Below are 19,525 nucleotides of genomic sequence, written 5' to 3' on the forward strand. Positions count from 1 at the left end.
CTCCAGCCCGTCTTCAGGGCGAGTAGGGGGTAAGGCACATGTGCCCCTAGGGAGGGTGCGAAGCGTGGGAGGGAGAGGGGACAGGGCGGGTTGAATGGGGAGCCAAAGCATCGCCGGAGAGGAGTAGGAAGGCAGGCGTGGGGGGAGAGAGGAGGGGTTACAGTTGTGGAGCCCATGCATCTGAAGGGTTATGGGGAGCACTGTGAGGGCGCGAAGGCCTGAGTGCTGAAGCGATGAATGCAGTGTGTGTGTGTGTGCATGTGTGCGCACGTGTGCATGCGTGTGTGTGTGCATGCGTGTGCGTGTGCATGTGTGAGGGGGAAGAAGAGGATGAGTCTAAGGAAGGTTTTAGAGATAAAATGTTTTCATTTTCAGACTCCCCAGCACATGGCAGATACTGAATTCAAGAATTTCTACATCTCATTTCATTGTACTTCACACCACGTCAATTTTTTGTGGCCAAGTTTAATTTAACATTGAAATAACAGCTAATAAACAAATACTAGAAAATAAATTTTCACTTTCAAATGTGTTTTTTCTTGGTTTTTTGTGGTTTTTTTTTGCAGAGTCTAAAAAATATTTTAAACTCTGGAATGGGATAAAGAAGGGAAAACTAAGACTAAATTTCCAAAAAGGTTTTATTTGGCAAAAATGTAAATAACTCCTTGTCAGAGACTAAAATGTTTGAGCACTACCAATTCCTTTGACCAGGAAAAAACACACAGAATAAAAGCATTTAAAATATGAGGAATAAAAAAACTAAGCAAAATAAAAGGGAAAGGCTTTACCTGTCCACGGAGTTCTCTGAGGTCCGCGCTGTTGGCTCCGATGGCGTGGGGGCCCTGCCCGCGAAGTGCCGCCCCAGCTCCGTGGCACTGCCAGCGGCGACGTGTCGCTGTCCCTCGTCTTCGTGGCTGCCCCTTCAACAGCGTCTCGGTCCCCCCACAGCCCCGGAGAGGGCGACCTCACTGCCCTTCTCAAACAGCTCCTAGTGCCGTGAGCGCCTTCTAACCGCACCCCCGTGTCCCCCGCAGATGACGTTCGACCCCGAAATCTTCTTCAACGTGCTGCTGCCGCCGATCATCTTCCACGCGGGGTACAGCCTGAAGAAGGTGAGTACAGGCCGCCCCGTCCCTGAGGGGGCCTCACCGCGCTGCCCAACGAGGCCAGGGCGCCGCACGGTGGACCCGAGTGGTGAGAACACCACTGTCCGAGGCTGTGCTGTGCAGCCGGAGGCCCGACGGGCCTCGAGCTCTCCTGGCCCTGCCCTGGCCCTGCCTGGCCCTGGCCACGCGCAGCCACGAGGCCTGACGTGCGCTAGTCCAGTGGGAACGAAGACGCTCGGTGTGTGAAATACGCAGTCTTTTCAGACCGAGTATTAAGAAAGAATGTAAAACATCTCAGAAATGTCTTACATCGCTTTCATGAGGAAATGATAATGTTTGGGTCTAGGGGGTTGAATAAAATATATTGTCAAAATTCATTTTGCTTTTTTAAAACTTATTGTAATGTGACTACTAGAAAACTTTAAATATGCACATGGCTCACGTTATGTGTCTGTTGGCCGCTGTTAACGAGCGTTGGGCTTAGCCGGTGGCCGAGGGCCCAGGTGCTTTGCTCCCGCTCAGCTGCTGGGCTCCCAGGGTAGAGGTCCCGTCTCAGAGCGCCGGGCTCTGCTACTGTCACCCAGGCACGGCCTGCAGTGCAGGGCTCCCAGGTCAGCGACGCAGGGGACAGGCCTGCCAGCACCCCTTGGAAGGGCAGAGCACTGCCCGGGCTCCGAGTGCGAGAGCAGAGGCCTGAGGCTGCTGCTCCTCCCCCCGCAGCCCCCTGGCTGGGCTGTGGGCGCGCGGGCTCCACGCCAGGCGCCGGCGGCCTGCTCGGTGCAGACCTGATTTTCCTGTGGACTCTGGGCTCCCTCCTGCCGTCAGTTCCAGCCTGGAGGGGAGTTTTCCCAAGTGAGCCCCTGAAAAGACGTGGAAGGCTGGGTCGCTCAGGCCGCTCCCCCTCACCCAGCCCCAGTGCCAGGTGCCATTTTGTGAGTGTTTAAAATAAATTGTTGTAGGTGATTAAAGTTTGTTTCATGACATTCAGAGGAAATGTAAGTCAGAGATCCAAAAATAAAAGCCAAAGGCAACTTAAATCTTTCAGAATGGTATTTTTTAAATGCTAAAAGGTTCCAGGGACAACAAACTCCTTAAAAACCCTCTTTCCAGAGCCTAGTCCCTTCCCTTTCTCTCGGGTCTCGCCAGGCCTGGGACTTGTTTCTCTCATCTCGGCTCCATCACCTTCCAGGTGTTTCCCTGCTTCTTTGAGACGCCTCTGGCCTTTGCAGTGTGGATTAGGAAAGTCTTATTGTACAATAAGGCCAGGAACTGAGGTTCTAACAACAAAACTTGCCCAAGCAGCGAGGAAAGGGGGAGTCAGCAAAATGTATGCATTATTTTTATTTCCTGTTACACTAAGATAAAATGCTGATGTACTATACAAAATATATATATTTTTTTCTCCCCAGAGACACTTTTTTCAAAACTTAGGATCTATTTTAACATATGCCTTCCTGGGGACCGCCATCTCCTGTGTCGTCATAGGGTAAGTGACTTTTAGGGCTCCAGTCTATGAGGCGCCGGGCCGCTGTCTCTGGGAGGAATCTCACACTTCCAGGACTCACAAAACTGGGTGAATTGTCTATTTTTTTTCAGTATGTCACATTTTTACACATTTTTCTATTCAGTTCTAAGACTTTCATATCTTCTGACAAACATGAGATTTCAAATCAGAGCCAACTGAGGTTTGGCCGCCGGATTTCCCCTGAGTTTGGACTTCTGGCCTGGGGAGTGTGGGTAACGTGGCTTGAACCGTGTGCAGCGTGCAGGCCTGTTTCTTTCTCATGATGTGATACTGGTTCTGCTGCTAAATCTCAAGTCTGATGGTGTCGACTCTGGCTGGCATCTCATCATAAAGCAAAATGTGGCACGAAATGGGAAAGCCGGCCCGACTCACCTGTACTTCCACCCGGTGCACAGACGGCCACTGCAGAGAGCAGCCAGCCGCTGAGGCGGACGGCGGGACGCCGCGCACTGTGCCCGCAGCCAGCGCTGCCTTGGGCCTCCCTGCGCAGGGCCGTTACGACCTAATGCAGCAATCGAAGCTAAACACAGTCTCCCATGAGGCCCGTCCCTGTGAACGGTTAGGGTGTGTTGCTGAAGGCTAAGGATTTATCTCTTCTTGCACCTGAAAGCAGCGTGGGGTGCATCTTGAATTCTCTAGGAAATTTGTATTGATTCCAGCCCAGAGCAAACCAGGCTGCATCACACGGAAATGTCCAGCCTGGTTAGAGCGGCGAGGGGGCCTTGCAGGAACGTGGATGGGGGGCCGCATCAGTCTGGGCGCCTGGGCCTTTTCACGCGGTGACTGAGGCACCGGGGACTTGCCCCCTCTAAGCATGGTTGGGGCGGGCTTTTCGGCTCCGCGCCTGTGCTGTAGCTAAATGTTCAAATTTCAAAGCCGGCAGGGGCTTTAGAGATCCGTATAGTTAAATCCCCGCATTCTGAAGATGAAGAAAGTAACATCTTAAAAAGCTAATTAATCACCTTAATCATCACAGTCACCTGGTCAGGGCAGAGGTCAGACCCAGCAAGTCCGACCATCGCCCCGTCTTGCACGGTTCCTCTTGATTTCTACACACCCCTACGCACTGGCCCTGCACGCTGGCGGGGGCTCCGAGAGGGGTGCACGCTCAGCAGATGGGCACCGCTTTGCAGCAAGCATTGGGCGTCAGCAGGTCTATAAATGGGGATCTGAAATTCATAATGGATTCAAAGCCTAAACTTGCAGCAATGCTGTCAACTTACTGGTTTTCATTATTTCCGTTTCCTTTGTATAACTGGTTTAAGTATATTTAACTGTATGTACTAATATAATATGCTTTGATTATCATGAAAAATCTATAAATCTATTTCTTTTGAAGTGCGACGATATGTAATGGGGGACAATATGAATTGTCCTAAAAAAGGTCAGTTTAAGAGATTGGTGATATTCATTGATTAGAGTTGAGGACCTCTCCTAATTGATTGTAAGGTTGCAATCGATAACTTGTACTGGAAGGTGATTTGAATGGCTTTTAGAACCATGTTGTTTGTTTGAACTGAGCATAACCTGGACAACAAACGTCTGTAGGGAGCCTTCTGAGTGTGGGACATGAGGTCCAGGAGGGATCTTTGGTGGTTCACAGGTTTCAGGGTCTTATCTATAAGGTGCAGGAAACCACTGCAGAGCTTTAGCTTTAGGGTGATGAGGCCAATTTACACTTTAGGAAGGTCCTTCTGGTGACTGTGGGAAGGAGAATTTTAAAGTGGGGGAAAGATGGCAGCCCAGCACCACTTAAGTGGCGATTTCCATCGGCTGGTTGGAAGTGGTGAGGCCTGGCCTCAGGCGGGGCAGCCACGGTGCCTGAGGTGTCAGCAGCCAGTTGAAGTCCTGAGAGAAAGTGGGGTCATTCTGGGCAGGTGCGGAGAGAGGAGGGAAAGTGCCCGGGCAACAATGCTACTCGAAGAAATGGGAGGGGTGCCCCCCAAAGAGTAAGAAGTGCTGGGCCCAAGAAATGTGAAGCAGACCGTCAGGGCTGAGTCTGGAAGCCACGCGAGGAGGCAGAGGGAGGTGGACAGCCGTGACCGTGGGAGCCTCAGGGAGGCAGGAGGTGGCGTGTCTAGTGCGGTCACCCTCGGGGGCGATGGGTGGCAGGAGGAAGGGGAACACACCGGCACGTCTGCTTGCCGTGGGCTCTGCGTGATGGGAGGCAGGCGCTCGGTGCTGTGCTGTGTCTGCAGGTGCAAGTCCAGAGCTGAAGGAGGGGCAAACTTAAACCCCACCAAGCCGGCCCTTCCTAACGCGGGGGCCCCTTCCGAGTCACTGAAACTGCCCCTTGAGCCTTAGGAAATGGCCGGCTGTATTTTTCTGGTAAGTTAATGCTAATGAAAACGACATCACACACACTTACTGAGTGCTCGATGTGCACTGTGTGTATTTTAGAAGTACTTCACATACATTATCTCACTTAACCCTCGAAACAATCCTGTTAGGTAGATCCTGTAATTACCCTCACGTAGCAGGTGAGACGTCTGCGGACTAGAGTAACATAAGTAAGTGATGGAGCTACTATTCGTAAATAGTGTGGTCCCAGAGTCAAAATTCCTAATGCCCAAAATGTGTTTTCTTCTGTTTATTATTGGCACTAAAAATAAAATTTTAAAAATTAAACTAAAAAGTAAAACTGTGTCAACAGTTGCATTTACTTACATGCCGCCTGTTTCTTCACTAGCCTCGTGGGAGTCCCGCAGACGTGAGGGATTTTATCGGGAACTCCCCCGAGAGGGATTCGCATCTCTAAGGCGGGGTGCCCGGGATGTGCCGCTCTGCTCACGCCTGCGGGGGGGCAGGGGGACAGTCAGACTGGACTGAGAATAACTTCGCAGGGGAGGTAGAACCTGGTGGCCATTCAGCGGAGGGGCTGAGGCCGTCGGGTTTTCCAGGCCATCGGTGCAGCGGTGCTGGGGCGTGGTGAGCACCGCCGGGCTCCCCGCAGAGGTTTCGGAGCCGCGTGAGGGCTGAGGGGCTGCAGAGCTGCGGGCAGCTGGCAGGCAGCTGGCGGGCCTGGGAAGCCAGGAGCAGGAGCTCGTGCGGGTGTGCAGAGTGGTGAGCGGTGAATGGAACGGCTGCGGGGCCGGGTCTTCCACAGGCAAAGACAGTGTCTGTTCCAGCTGCAGGTCGGTTTCAAAGCTGGACTCAAATGCTCTACAGGAGCTGAGATCATTGGGTCCCCTTAAATGACAGAGTTCTTAATTAAGCTTGTTAACTTCCTATCGTTTCAGAAATTAGATACAGACCATCCTTTTTATCACATGGGAAAGTTTAACAAAGTCCGTCTGGCGATAAAATCAGAGACACCTTTGAAAATTTTAAGGATGGGCTGTCCTTAAAGAATGCGGCATCTTTTCTAGTCCGGTCCTCCACTTTGCCACTTAGGAAATATCTTAGCCACATCTCTGTTTTAAATAAGCCCGTGTCTGAGATGTTCTCTATCCACCGCCTGCACCTTCCGGAACTGGCCCTTTACCTCTGACCCTGCCTGGCGCGTGTGCCCAGGGACCCGTCATCATGGTCACAGCCCGATGCCACCTCAGCACGTCCATCGCGGCCCAAGAACTAAGTAGTTATCAATGAAATGCTTCTTTTTTAAGAAGCAGTGAAAATATTTCAAAGATTTTTTGTTAATGAGGAATTTAAAAAATGCTGCAGTTTCACAGATATTTGGAGAAAGGGACATGGATCTAAGTGGTGAAGAACAGGTGTTAAATTTTAAAATTTCTCATTTCTTAAATCCCATCTCAGTTGCCAGGCCTGACCGGTGCTTCTTGCCCATGCTCTCGTTTTATTCTCGCAGCGCCCTCTGAGATAGGCGCTATTCGTAGCTTGACTTTGCAAGCAGGGATGCAGAGGCTGAGACCTGCCCGAAGTCACAGTGAGTAACTGGCGGTGAGTGCAGAGCCAGTCCGACTGCAGAGCACACGCCCTCTTCCTAAGGTGACACTTCACGACTGGGGTTTTACAGCAGACAGCTGCACAGGCCACATGAACCACGCCCTCATAATTTCAGAATTTTACGTTTATCATTATGGCTGACAACTGTGAAAATCTGAATGTTTAAGAATGAACCCTGAATATAACTGTAAAGTCGGACTGGACCCTGTCTGTTCTTATTGGAGGTCGTTGGAGGGATGGCATGAGTCCCGTTACTCAGCTAAAGGTCGGGGACTCAGGGCTGCTCCGTCTGCAATTCTGCGTTCATAAATATTAGGCTGTGTTCATACCAGCATCCCTCAGGGATGGTCGTTCCCAGTCATGACCCTACTACACACAGAAGCTGGGCCCGACCCTCCGCCTATCTGCCGGTGAGGCACAGGAATGAGGGCCCTCGGGAGCTCTCCCCGGCCCTCCGTGGGGCCTTTAGGCTAAGTGCCCTTGGCCCTGGTCTGGAACCACTGCTGCCCTGTTCCTACCCCGGATTAGGTTTGCTGAGGCCTAGTGTCTCAGAGTGCTGACTCCTAAGCCCGGCAGAAGGGACACTTGCTCGTCTAGAAGCAAACCCTGAGGGGGTATCGTTCATAGAGGGGCCAGCACAGCCTCAGTGTCCGGAGGCCTGACCCTGGGAAGAGAAAGATTTTGAGCAGAGTTCCCAGCCCAGGAAACGGACCCTGAGATGTCACATGGAGGGACTGCAGGAAAGCAGCGAACCCCATGACTTTTTCATGGGAGAGAGTCTGCATAGATCTCACCGTTCTATCGATTTTGGGGGGGAATTACAATCCACAGACACAAAAACCAGTATGTTTTTCAAGAGCCTGAGCAAAAAGATAGGTGGGAAAGGAAGGATTTTACATATCTCCACATTTAACTAGAACTGAAGAATTCTCAAGGCTGCATTGAGGGTGGCCGTGAAGTCTGGAAACACGATGCTATTATTTTATTGTGTGTTCTAATGTAACCACAATAAAGCAGTTATTCTGTATCAGTCTGTGTTCCTAGACTAGGTGGCCATCCAGTATGTATACCTGAGAGTGGAATGCCAGCTGGAGGGGTCCACAAGTGAATATTTATTTTTACAAAATAATGCCAAATAATTTTTCAAAGCAGCTGTACCAACTTTTCTTCTTAATTTTTGGCAATCTAATAGGAGTGAAATGAAAGCATATTGTGGTCTACATTTGTATTTCCTCATAGTTAATGAAATTGATTATAATTTTTACATCATGCCTGCTGAACCTTTTCATCCATTTTTCTATTGAGTTGTTTTATCATATTTTATTAATTTGCCAGATTTCTTTGTATGTTTTACATATTAGTTCATATTCAGTTACATATGTTGCAAATACTTTCCTCAGTTTGTGAATTGTGCTTTTACTTTGTTCATGCGTGATGTTTTTTAATGAACAAGTGTTCTTAAATTTTTTTAAATTCTCACCCAAGGATATGCTTATTGATTTTATAGAGGGGAGAAAGGGGGGGAGAGAAAAAGAGAGAAACATCGATGTGAGAGAGAACATTGATTGGCTGCCTTCTGCACACGCCCTGACTGGGGATTGAGCCCACAACCTAGGTATATGTCCTGACCAGGAATCGAACCCACAACCTGAGCCACACTGGCCAGGGCAGAAGTTCTTAAATTTAATGTAGTCAAATAAATGAATTTTTTTCTTTTATGCTTAGCATTTTTGTATTTTAATAAATCCTTTCCTACCCCAGAGTCAGAAATACATTTTCTTCTAAAGAGTTTTAAAGTTTTGCCTTTTGCAGTAAGTCTGTTTTCTGGAGCTGATTTTTGTGTGCGGAACGAAGTAAACTCTGCTTGACTATACTGATTACCCCTCTTCTGAGAAGCCCTGATCCTTCTATTGTTCCTCTTGGTGTGTAATTAATAAGAACAGCTCGGGTAGGCCGGCGTAGCAGAGAGGCAACCGTGCAGAGTGCACCTGCCAGTATCCCCCAGTTAATTCTTACCAAAGACCAAGCCCCAGATTTTTCCTCTCTCCTGCCGTCTGGCTTCACTGTCTCCTCTTCCCTCTGCCTTCCCCTCCCTCCCAACGACGCTCCCACTGTCCCCGAGGTGGGTCTGGGCTGCTGCTCTCTGAGGCCCTGTTGTCAGCAGCTGTGAGACTCAGAGCTTGAGAGCTGTGCTGATCAGACCAGAGGCCCGTTTCTCCTCTCTGCATTCACTTGCTTTCTGGAGTTGAAGGGGCTGGCACAGCAGTGGCCGTCACTGATGTCAAAGAGAAAAATAAACACACCCGCTGCCCTGACATGGCCCAGTCAGGAAAAGCCCCCTGAGCTGTCAGCAGGGGCGCAGGGTGGTTTCTCGCAGCCACGGCACAGCGTGGTGGCCACACTGCTGGCCACAGAGGCTGGAGGGGGCCGTGCTGAATATCAAGACATGTAGCTTGAAGAGAAGGAGGCGAAGTCGTCAGAGCCACATGGACCTATACACTGGTCCCCCGCCTCATTTTGGTACCCAACCTTGGAGATGTCGGGGATTAGAACGACCGACAGGATGGAGAAAAATAAACAAATCATGGAAGAATCAAAAAGGAAAACAAAGAAAGACTGGCTCCAATTTGGGAAGAGAAATGCTGAAAGTCATGTAGAAGGAAAAAATGATACATGAAATTGTTGACATGAAAGAGAGAGAGATGTTCAGTAGTAAAATATTCAAGTCTTGGAATTACCACTTTACCTTTGCTCTTTAGCACCCTCAGGCACAAGATCAGGCACATTTCTCAATCTGACCAAGATCTGGTGGGAGAGCTGCAGTAAGCGTGGCTCAGCTTCTACACACATACACGCACACACGCAGACATGCACACACACACGCACACGCAGACATGCACGTATGCACACGCGCATGCAGACATACATGAACACCGATATGTACACACATGCACACACATGCAGACATGCACACATACACTCACACATGCATAAACCCACACACACAACATACCCCATTCAGATAAAAGGTAAAAAAATAAGAGACTATATCAATTGTTTGTTGCTTTGTAACAAGCCACTCCCAAAACTCGGAGGCTTGAGACAGCAGCCGTTGCCGTAGTTCACAGCCGTGCGGCTCAGCAGTCGAGGTTGGCTCAGCCGGCAGTTCTGAGGTTCTTGTCCGGGGTCACCCATATCACTGCAGCCCTCTGGGCTTGGCTGGGATGGAGCGCCCTAAGGCGAGCTCCACCAAATGTCTCATGGCTGGTTCTGGTGGCTGGCTGGTCTGGGAGCTCCGATCTGCTCCCTGCAGCCCACACCCCCAGTGGGCGGGCCCGGCCTTCCCCGCGCTGTGGCGTGAGGGGAGCGTTCTAGGGCAATGCAGCAAGGGTGTAGGACCTTCAAAGGCCCAGGCCCAGAAGTCGGGGAGTGTCAGTGCCACCATCCTGTATCGGTCAAATTACACCTAGAGCGGCTGAGGACGAAGGCGTGGGAAATAGCTTCCTCTCTGGAAGGGAAGCGTGATGAAGTCCCGTTACAGTGGGGCATGCATGTGGGGCGGGGCAGCACTGTGGTCGTTCAAAGACGCGCCCACCGGAAGGAATGTAAACTAGCTTCAGAGGCATCAGTACAGAGCCTGCATCGGACCTGGTGCGAAACCTACGGCTTCAAGAAGAAGACACAATGGAGACTCAAGTAGGCCCTGGCGGGGCTGGCTCAGGGCTCCCGCTAGGCCCTGACAGTCGGGAACGGCAATGAGGCCCTACCCCGGCGACCTGAGAGCCTCCCGGAAGTACTCAGAAGGTTCTGTTTGATATAAAACAGGGGAAATATACACAGAGCTCTGAGGAACGGAGGTCGCGAGCAGGGCTCAGGTTTTATGCTGCCGGAGCAAAGGGCACTCATGGAAAATTGACCCCTGCTCATCTGAGCTGGGAATTCCGGAAATCTTGTTTAATTGGAGAATTTCAGTTTCTCTTATCACTGGCAGCGACACAGAGAACCTGGAGGTGGAGGTGTGGCATTTTAGCTGTGAATTCACATCGCTGCTGAGGGGTTTCTTCCATGGAAGAGACTGTTCCACGCTGTGACCACTGCCTGCCGCCTGGCTCGACCTGGGCCAGACCAGGGGTGGCTCCCTGCGATCCCCTCAGAGACGTCTGACTGTAATCGGCACTTTCCCTCAGACATAACAGCACCTCTCCCCCATGCCTCACGCATGCGAGTTCCTGACCCAGGCGCTGTCCCGACCTGGGCAGGCCTGCGAGGCCTTGCCTTACCTGGGACAGTGATGGAGCGGCCGCCCTGTCCACCCGGCCCTGCTCTGTGCCATTCTTTGACACCTGTCAAGCAGCGGGGGGATCCACTCTGTCTGGCCAGCACTGCAGATGTGCCTCGCGTGTGAGGTTCCCTTAACAAGCTGCAATTGCCAGGCTGGAGTGGCTTCCCTCTTCCTTCGGTCTTTCCCTGCCCTCCGCTTGCCAGATAGACTTCCGGTCCAGGCTGTCCCCTGGCCTGCGTGTGGGGACACCCCATGCCTGGGTGTCTGCACCCAGCGTGGCTGGCTGTGGTGCTTTGTGTGGAACTTTGGAGGGGGAAGCTTGATCCTGGCAGCTTGTTTGTTTTGCTTCAACAGTATACGGAGAGCTAAGATTAGAGAGCTATGCCACACGGCCTCTCCTGCCCCTTCCCAGGGCCTTGGAGATTAACCTAAAAATGGAAATCCACGAGTCCTTCACCAAACTAAACTACATCACCCAAACTGTCAAATTCACCTGTCTGTCCCTCCCCGCTCTCCTCTCTCCCGGTCCCCAGAGGTAAGTTTTCTACTGAATTTTATTTATAGTTCTTCCACATGCTTGGGAGCTTTATAAAAATGGTATCATACTTTATGCTGTTAGGCCATTTTCATTTTCCCCACTCATGGGTTTTCTGAGATCCATCTAGATCATGGTTTTTAGCTGCGGCCCCTTCACTGTCATTTTATGATATGCAAGTGTGTGACTATCCATGCTTTACCTGGTCTCCTAGGGATGGAGCTTTTTCATCTACAAATACTGGGGCTTAGGTAAAAGGTTCTTTAAGCAACAGGCTTGGGGGACTGTGCAATACCAAGTCGTTTTCTAAATCTGCATCTCTGCCAGCAGGTGTGAGCATTTCCATCGCTCCCCTCCTCACTGATGCTCAGGGCTGTCAGCCCTCAGCCCTCCTTACTGATGCTCAGGGCTGTCAGCCCTCAGCCCTCCTCACTGATGCTCAGGGCTCTCAGCCCTCAGCCCTCCTCACTGATGCTCAGGGCTCTCAGCCCTCAGCCCTCCTCACTGATGCTCAGGGCTCTCAGCCCTCAGCCCTCCTCACTATTGCTCAGGGCTCTCAGCCCTCCTCACTGATGCTCAGGGCTATCAGCCCTCAGCCCTCCTCACTGATGCTCAGGGCTCTCAGCCCTCAGCCCTCCTCACTGTTGCTCAGGGCTCGCGGCCCTCAGCCCTCCTCACTGATGCTCAGGGCTCTCAGCCCTCAGCCCTCCTCACTGATGCTCAGAGCTCTCAGCCCTCAGCCCTCCTCACTGATGCTCAGAGCTCTTAGCCCTCAGCCCTCCTCACTATTGCTCAGGGCTCTCAGCCCTCAGCCCTCCTCACTGATGCTCAGGGCTCTCAGCCCTCAGCCCTCCTCACTGATGCCCAGGGCTCTCAGCCCTCAGCCCTCCTCACTGATGCTCAGGGCTCTCAGCCCTCAGGGTCGGCTCGTCCGGCCCTGTGACAGTGCCACATTACTTCAATCGCCATTGCCTTTTAGTAACTAACCCTTCATATTTAACAGGACGAATCTTACCTCTCCCCACCTCCCCCCACATCCTACATTTTTCTTCATGGGTATCATAACTGTTTGGATCTTTTTTCTTTTATTGTAAAAATTTTGGAATCATCTCATCAAACTCTTTGACTCACCGTGTTGGTATTTTGATTAGAATCGCATCTAATGTATAGATCTGTTTCAGGAGAGCTGACATAGTTATGAGGTTGTCTTTCTAGTCTTAAAGTCAGATATCTCCCTTTTTAGTTTTCTTTAGGTCTTTTAATAGAGAATGAACGTTTTAACTATAAGAATCTTGCACAACTGTTCTATAGCTTCATTTTCAACATTTTTCAACATTTTATTTTCTACATGTCGAAATTTAGCTTCTGGGGAAATGACTTCTAACCTAGGATGTTATACTTATTTCGAAGGAGGGGCCAGGCAAGCATCAGGGAGAAGACGTTCCCGCAGAGGGGACGGTGTGTGGGAGGCCAGCAGCAGGGCAGGGCTTCCTCCCTCTGTCCGTGGAGGAGGCAGAGAGGGGTTTAGTGCAGGCACCCAGGCCTTGCTCTGCGGTTCGGACAGGACTCTGCAGGCTGTGGGTATGAGCGGGAATGTGCATTTTTAAAAGGTCCCTCTGACTGCAATAGGCAAAAGGAGGAGAGGCCATCAAGTGCGGAGCAAATGAGCAGTGAGGTGCTGGGAGCAGCTTAAACTCCAAGGCTGCCAGGGGGATCCGAGAGCTAATTGGGAGAAGGAACCCGGAGGGTGCGGCTAGTGCAGAGCTAAGAGGAAAGGCCGTCGTGGTGAGTAGGGATTTCTGGCTTCCACTGCAAGCTCACCCTGGATTTGAGGGTCAAACCCAGCACACCGGCTCTCAGTGCTGCCCCTTCCGTCTGTGTGTTAAGTTCTCCGGTAAACTCACCTTCCTAGTTACCATGCCCTCGCTTTCAGTGAGTCAGTAACTATACTGCCAAGTGAACCATGGAATTAAGGAAACATTTTGAGTCATGCACAAGCCTTCACTGACAAAGAGGCAGTAGACATGCCAGCAGTTACAGCCAAGGCCAGCTTTTTTGGTGCATTTTTTTATATTCTAGGCCTTGAACTGACCATTTTGCATTTATTATCTCGTTTAATCTTCACAACAAACAGTAAAGATAGATACTTCTAGTGTTTCCTTTTTGTGAGTGAGACGTCTAAGGCTCAGACTGCATGAGTCACTTCTCCAAGGCCTGACTGACTCTGGAGCTTGTGTGCTGATGTCATCTTTGCAGCTAAAATTGCACCCTTGGGCCTCACCAGCAGCAGCGACACCTGGAACCTGTTAGAAATGCAGTCTTGGGCCTCCTCCCGGACCTCCTGAATTCTAAGCTGCACTCCCAAACTGGCAGAGAGATTTAATAAGTTACTCAGGATTTATTTAGTAAGGACAGACTGTAGGAATCATGATAATTTTAACTTGCATTTAATTCATATTATTCAGGCATCATTGACCCTAAACCAGATCAATTAAGTTTATAGTTTATACCCATAAGATTTATATGGCTCTCTGTGTCTGTGCACATGTCCAGGTCAAGTATTGCATGTGTGTTATGCAAGAGATGATGGGTAGGATGCTTAAGCAGGTTCACAGAGCTGTCATGGGGAGAGATGCCCAACGCCCTGTACTGCCTGTGTGGGCCGGGCTCGACTGACTTCGCAATTACATTCTGATGTCATTAAAATGAAATGACGGACTGGGGAGGGGGTGGGATGGGGTGGAATGGGTCAGTGGAGAGAAAAAGGGACATCTGTAATATTTTAAACAACAACAAAAAAATGAAATGGCCCCAATGAAAGGAACGGACGTCTATCTTAACTACAGCTCTGAGATGCCTTACTGCTTTATTTCAGCCCTGCTCACCAATTCCCATTGCAGGAGAGGTAGCTCTGGGGTTTCCACAGCAAGCTACATTTTCAACGAATATGGACCATGACTGTGAACAATGACATCATGGCTCAGCTTCCATGAACAAGTATAATCTTCAGTCATCGCTACTAGATAATAGGTGCCTTCAAACTTAATTTTCATATAATTCTTGACTATTTGCCCTGTGGTGGCATCTCCCTCCTCCAACATGTAAGTGTGATTTCAACATCTGGGCTTACTTTGGGAGCTTCCCTCCCAGTGCTCTGTGGAGTAGCTTACTTGGACAGCATCCCTTACCGTCCTCTTCAAACAAGGTCCACTGTGAGGAACAGCGGCTGTAATGATGACAGCTGCTGGCATTTGCTGGGCATTTGCTTTTACATGCATTAAGCTCACTCATTACCTCCATCTCCCACTTAAAGACTTTTCACATAATAAGAATATATATTTATTTCTATAATAAAATTCTCCCCAGTTTCCTTTATTAAAACAATTTTTATTTTTTCCTTAAATGTTAAAGTTTAGCAAAATAATTTCATAAATATTCTTATTTACATAAGAGACTCTTGCTAGTCATTTTGTGCATCTATAGTAGAAGCTTAGGTTTCATAAGATCAATAATGACTTATAATAGAGGAAACTAGGGGGTGGGAGTGAGGGGGTATACGGGGACGCATATTGAGATTCTGATTACTTTCAATTCAATCTTTCTGTAAACCTGAAACTACTAAAAAATAAAGTCTGTTAATTTAAAAATGAATGCCCACACTAAAAATAAACCCCTTTCTTTGGTAACAAATAGAATATACCAGGAATTTCTGACGGCCTCATGGCCATACTGGATGAAAACTGAGAGTCCTGCTCTAAATCTCAGCCTCGGACTCCTTTAGGCTCTTGAACTCCCAAGGCCACTCAGTGGATTTAGTGGCAGCACCGTGGTCGAGCGGCGTGGCAGTGGGCTTTCTTCATCCCTGTCTGCCAGGCGTCCTAAGAGTAGCACGGGGCTCTGGGCTCTGCATGGCTAGCTGGAAACTGCCCCTCCGGTCAGCTGGGCTTTTCTGGAGGCCTCCTTCTGAGTCCCTTAGAATAGATGTTGGAAGGACGATGCTTTCTTAATTGCGCAAGTTCAACTTTATTTCTTCTATTTTATAGGGCATATATTAGCCCTGAAAGTCTTTCATGAGCGTGATTGGAGTGCCTTGTGATTCCCAATTGACTGATTCTGTAATCACCTTTCTGAAGATCCACGGCTGTGATCATGAGCTCATTATGTTTGCTGGTTGTACGTAATGTGACATTTTCCTCTCTCCAAATATTAACCGTCATTCAGTCACCTGTCACTAATCAGTTCTTTCCGTCTGGGTCTTACATGCCACTTCTGTTTCCAAATTTACTCCTGTCTTTAGTTTTTCCTGTTGCTTTGGTGTAACTTGGCATTTGCTCTCGGGCTCTCCTCTATCCAGGTAAACACACGGCTTCTGACATTTGTAGACAAATTGCTTACATGAGTGTGAAGGGGCTGCCTTTACTTTGCAGCAAAAAGGTATCTATTCTGGGTTATGAATTTAAGGCCTCTACAAAAATTAACAACCTGATTATTTAACAAGGCGTCCACTGTGCTTCACGGGCTAGCTGCAACTGCAGGCTTTCCAGGCAGAGAAATTAAGGGTGTGGGAAAGGGAAGCACTGTCCTCGAAGAGAGGGAAGCGAACGGAGACTCACTGGAAGAACTAAGCGGTTGCTGTGCACGGCACGTGCTTTAGACAAGACTTTCCCTTCAAAACGGCCTGTTTATACAGGAAAGACACGTCTTTCATTTGCATTTCACAACAGCCATTTGAAATAGGAGAGAGGAGTTAGCCTACTTTACAGAGAAGGAAGCTGAGTAATAGAGGAATTAAATTACTTTCTCAAATGCTTTACATAGTATTTGTCAAAACTGGGAGCGATTTCTATTTTTTCTAATTCCTAGATCTCTGTAAATGTTTTCCATACTTGCTTAAGTGCCTGCCCCACCCTTGAAACTGACTCTTGTGAATCACTCAATGTAACAAATAAAGTGTGACGCTTATGATAGATGTGATAAATAACAGTATATTACATATACTGTATATATTTACATATACATAGCTACATACACACACATGCATAGACACCACTCTTATTTTTTAATAAAGTTTTTTTTTATATATCTGTTATTTCATTGCCTATCAAGCCATCTGGAATATGAGGTTTCACCCCAAAACATCCCTGAGCTGGATCCAGAAATGAACATAAATGCAGTGAAAGTTTTTAGGATGCTGGAGATATAACCTCATGTGATTGCAGTTCTTTGTTGAGAGTAGTGCTATGCTCACAGAAGTTTGGGCTGCATTTAGGTGGTCTCTCGGGGAAATAAATGCACCAGCTCGCAGGCCAGCCAGCATGAAGTCATCTATTACTTCCACCGATGTGCAATTTAGCTTGGCTATTTCTAATGAGTAACTTTTGTAAAAATAAAATGGTTTTCCTATTGGAAAAATAGTACAGAAGTTTCCCCCAAAGACCTTTTTCTTTTACCTTCTAAATTTAACTACTTTTCCATATATTCAATTAGGAAAATACAACTTTTTAAATATATATATATATATATATATATCTTTATTGATTTCAGGGAGAGGAAGGGAGAGGGAGAGAGAGAAACATCAGTGATGAGTCATTGTTGATCGGCTGCCCCCTGCTGGGGATCGAGCCCGCAGCCCGGGCCTGTGCCCTGACCGGGAATGGAACCCGGATCTCCTGGATCCTAGGTCCACGCTCCATCACTGGGGCACTCTGGCCAGGCCAGCTTTTCTTTTTAATCCTCACTCAAGGACATGTTTTTATAGATATTGGAGAGAGGAAGGAAAGAGAGAAACATGGGTCAGTTGCCTCCTGTACGCTCCCTGACCGAGGACGGAACCCGAAACCTGGGTATGTGCCCCGACTGGGAATCGAACCCACAGCCTTTCAGTTTACAGGACAGTGTTTCAACCAACCGAGCCACCCGGCCAGGACACAGCCATTTTTAAAGATATTTTCTTACATAGTTGCCAGATGGTCTCTAATCTTTTCCCTTTTCCCTGCCTCCCAGATGGACAAGGTCACGGGGAACATAGACGCTGGTGCCCAGTGGTTCCAGGAGCCGCTCTGGTTCCTTTCCTCCCACGCTGAAGGACTACAGCAGGCGCTGGGGGTTTTGTTTTAAAGTTTCACACAATTAAAGAGACTTTATTCAGACCTCGAGTTGTCCGTAGCTGTTTAGACGCTTTGAAGCATATTTTGAGTAGTGTCAGCACTCTTCAGACCCTGTAGCTGTGAGAACATCTCCAGGTTTTTACAACCCGCTCCAAGAGGAGAGGCGTTGGCACAGCGCTGCGGGCGCCCCCTGCAGGCGGTGCCGCGGGGAGGGGAGGCAGCAAGGGCAAGACAGGGGAGCAGGCCCTCAGGGGCGTGCACGGTGCCTTTTATTATTCCTTAATAATAAAATATCTGGACTTGTATTTTGTATAAAATAAAATATTTATCCAGCATTTCATTTCTTATTGCGTTTTACCAAAGTATCAGGGACAACAATAATAATAATAATAATGTTAACTAATTAATCAATGCTCTTCTGCCGCAGAGTTTGAGAAGCAGTGCTCAGGGGTTAATTCACATATTTCCTCCTTTCACAGAGGAAAAGAAAGCGGTTAGAGAATCATTTTTAGTTTGTGGCTTAAAACATTTGGTTAAATTCACTAGGTGGATGACTAGTTTCTCAGAACAAATCTTAATTCCACTAAAATCCATCAGAAAATTACTTAAGCTTTTTTAAGGGATGACATTTTTTCCTAGAAGAGATTTTTGATAAACGATTCTCACTCAGATGAACTTTGCTTCACATTTTCTTTCGTTGGCATCGGGGAGGCGAGGGGGCAGCTGAGCTGGATCCTGGGCATCGGGGTTAGCCACTCCTCCTGCCTGTCTCCACAGTGGGTAGGTCGAGGCAGTGGAGTTACAAGTAACTGGGGACCTTTCTCAATGAAAAGGCTGTTTTCCAGAGGGTCAGCAGAACCCAGTTTCAGGCACAGTCTCTGTGAGGGGAACCCCAACACCAGCCTGGTATTTTTGAGAGACTGGGGCCAGGGAAGAGATGACAAAAAAACCCTTTAGTGGCCTCCTTGAGACCCCAAAGGAACTAAATTAATGCATATTTCACCAGATAAATATTCGGTTCCCGAGTGTTATAAGTTCTTGGCTTCCCCAAAAGATAACTTCTGTATTGAGAATGTGCTTTAGCTCTCCCTTAAGTGACTTTACAAAATTCTTATGATAGAAAGTGTTCAAAATTTGCCACCTTTCTGAAATAACAAACACATGCTGGGGTAGGTTTTCTCGGTTAAAGGAGCATTCCTACCATGGTGTGAAATTCACTCACGTAGAAGGGAAGTAAAATACTGCTTCAGAACATTACTTGTGATTGAAAAGAGCTCTGATCTGGGAAGATCTCCCCCTCTATAGATTCTTTAGGACATTTTGTCTTAACGTCCAATAATATTTATGAGTGCTTTTGTTTTATTACTTTGAATTTTAGTGTTTTTGCTTCAGTTAGACAGCGTATACAAATCCATGAGTGTAGAAGTATAGCTTTGGGAAATTGCTTTTATTTAAAATGGCATATTGCCTACTCTCCTGTTTTACAAAAGGGGGAGAAAATATTACACACTGTTCCTTAGAATGGAAGAGGTGACTCTATAACATGTTAGGGTTTATTGCTATTTAGACGCAACGGTTGCCTACTAGTCTAAACTCCATCGTGAAAGTTCGTTAAATCGCTGTTGAGAACATATCAGTTTTAGGGGGAAATGGCCTTAGCAAAACTTGGTTTGAGAAGGTGGGAGAAAAACTGTACCATTGGCACTGAGATTGAGAGGACAGTGAATAATGGTCTTTAATAGCTATTCCCGTCGAAGGATGGGCATAATGCACCGCTAGATTTTATATGTATTAAAATCCTTTCATACTGTCAGTGCTCCAAAAAATCACACATTTTGAGAAAGCAGAATAGTAAATTAGTCAAAAAAATAATTATTGTGTTTAAGATTTAAAACACATACCCTTAAATTTCGAAGATGGTAGATTTTATTTAGAACATGATAAGGATGTTTCCATTCCTTCGTCGTCTCGGGGATTTGCATATAGACCGGACTCAGAGCACAGAGCAAACCGCTGCAGCTGTGCCCGCGCCTGTCACCACCGGCGCCAGGCGGAGCTGAG

The 19,525-nt window shown here is 48.2% G+C and overlaps 1 protein-coding gene across 1 annotated transcript in view; it reads left to right on the top strand.

Moving 5' to 3' along the window:
* Positions 1-19,525, top strand: part of SLC9A9 (solute carrier family 9 member A9) — a 485,438-nt gene that overhangs the window by 39,366 nt on the left and 426,547 nt on the right. Inside the window, exons 3-4 of the mRNA XM_081137930.1 lie at positions 1,035-1,112; positions 2,516-2,592. Coding sequence (XP_080994056.1) covers positions 1,035-1,112; positions 2,516-2,592 — 155 coding nt within the window. The remainder of the gene's footprint in view (positions 1-1,034; positions 1,113-2,515; positions 2,593-19,525) is intronic.

The sequence above is a fragment of the Miniopterus schreibersii genome (genome assembly GCF_964146895.1).
Source record: "Miniopterus schreibersii genome assembly, chromosome: 5".
In the NCBI taxonomy this organism is placed as follows: Eukaryota; Metazoa; Chordata; class Mammalia; order Chiroptera; family Miniopteridae; genus Miniopterus; species Miniopterus schreibersii.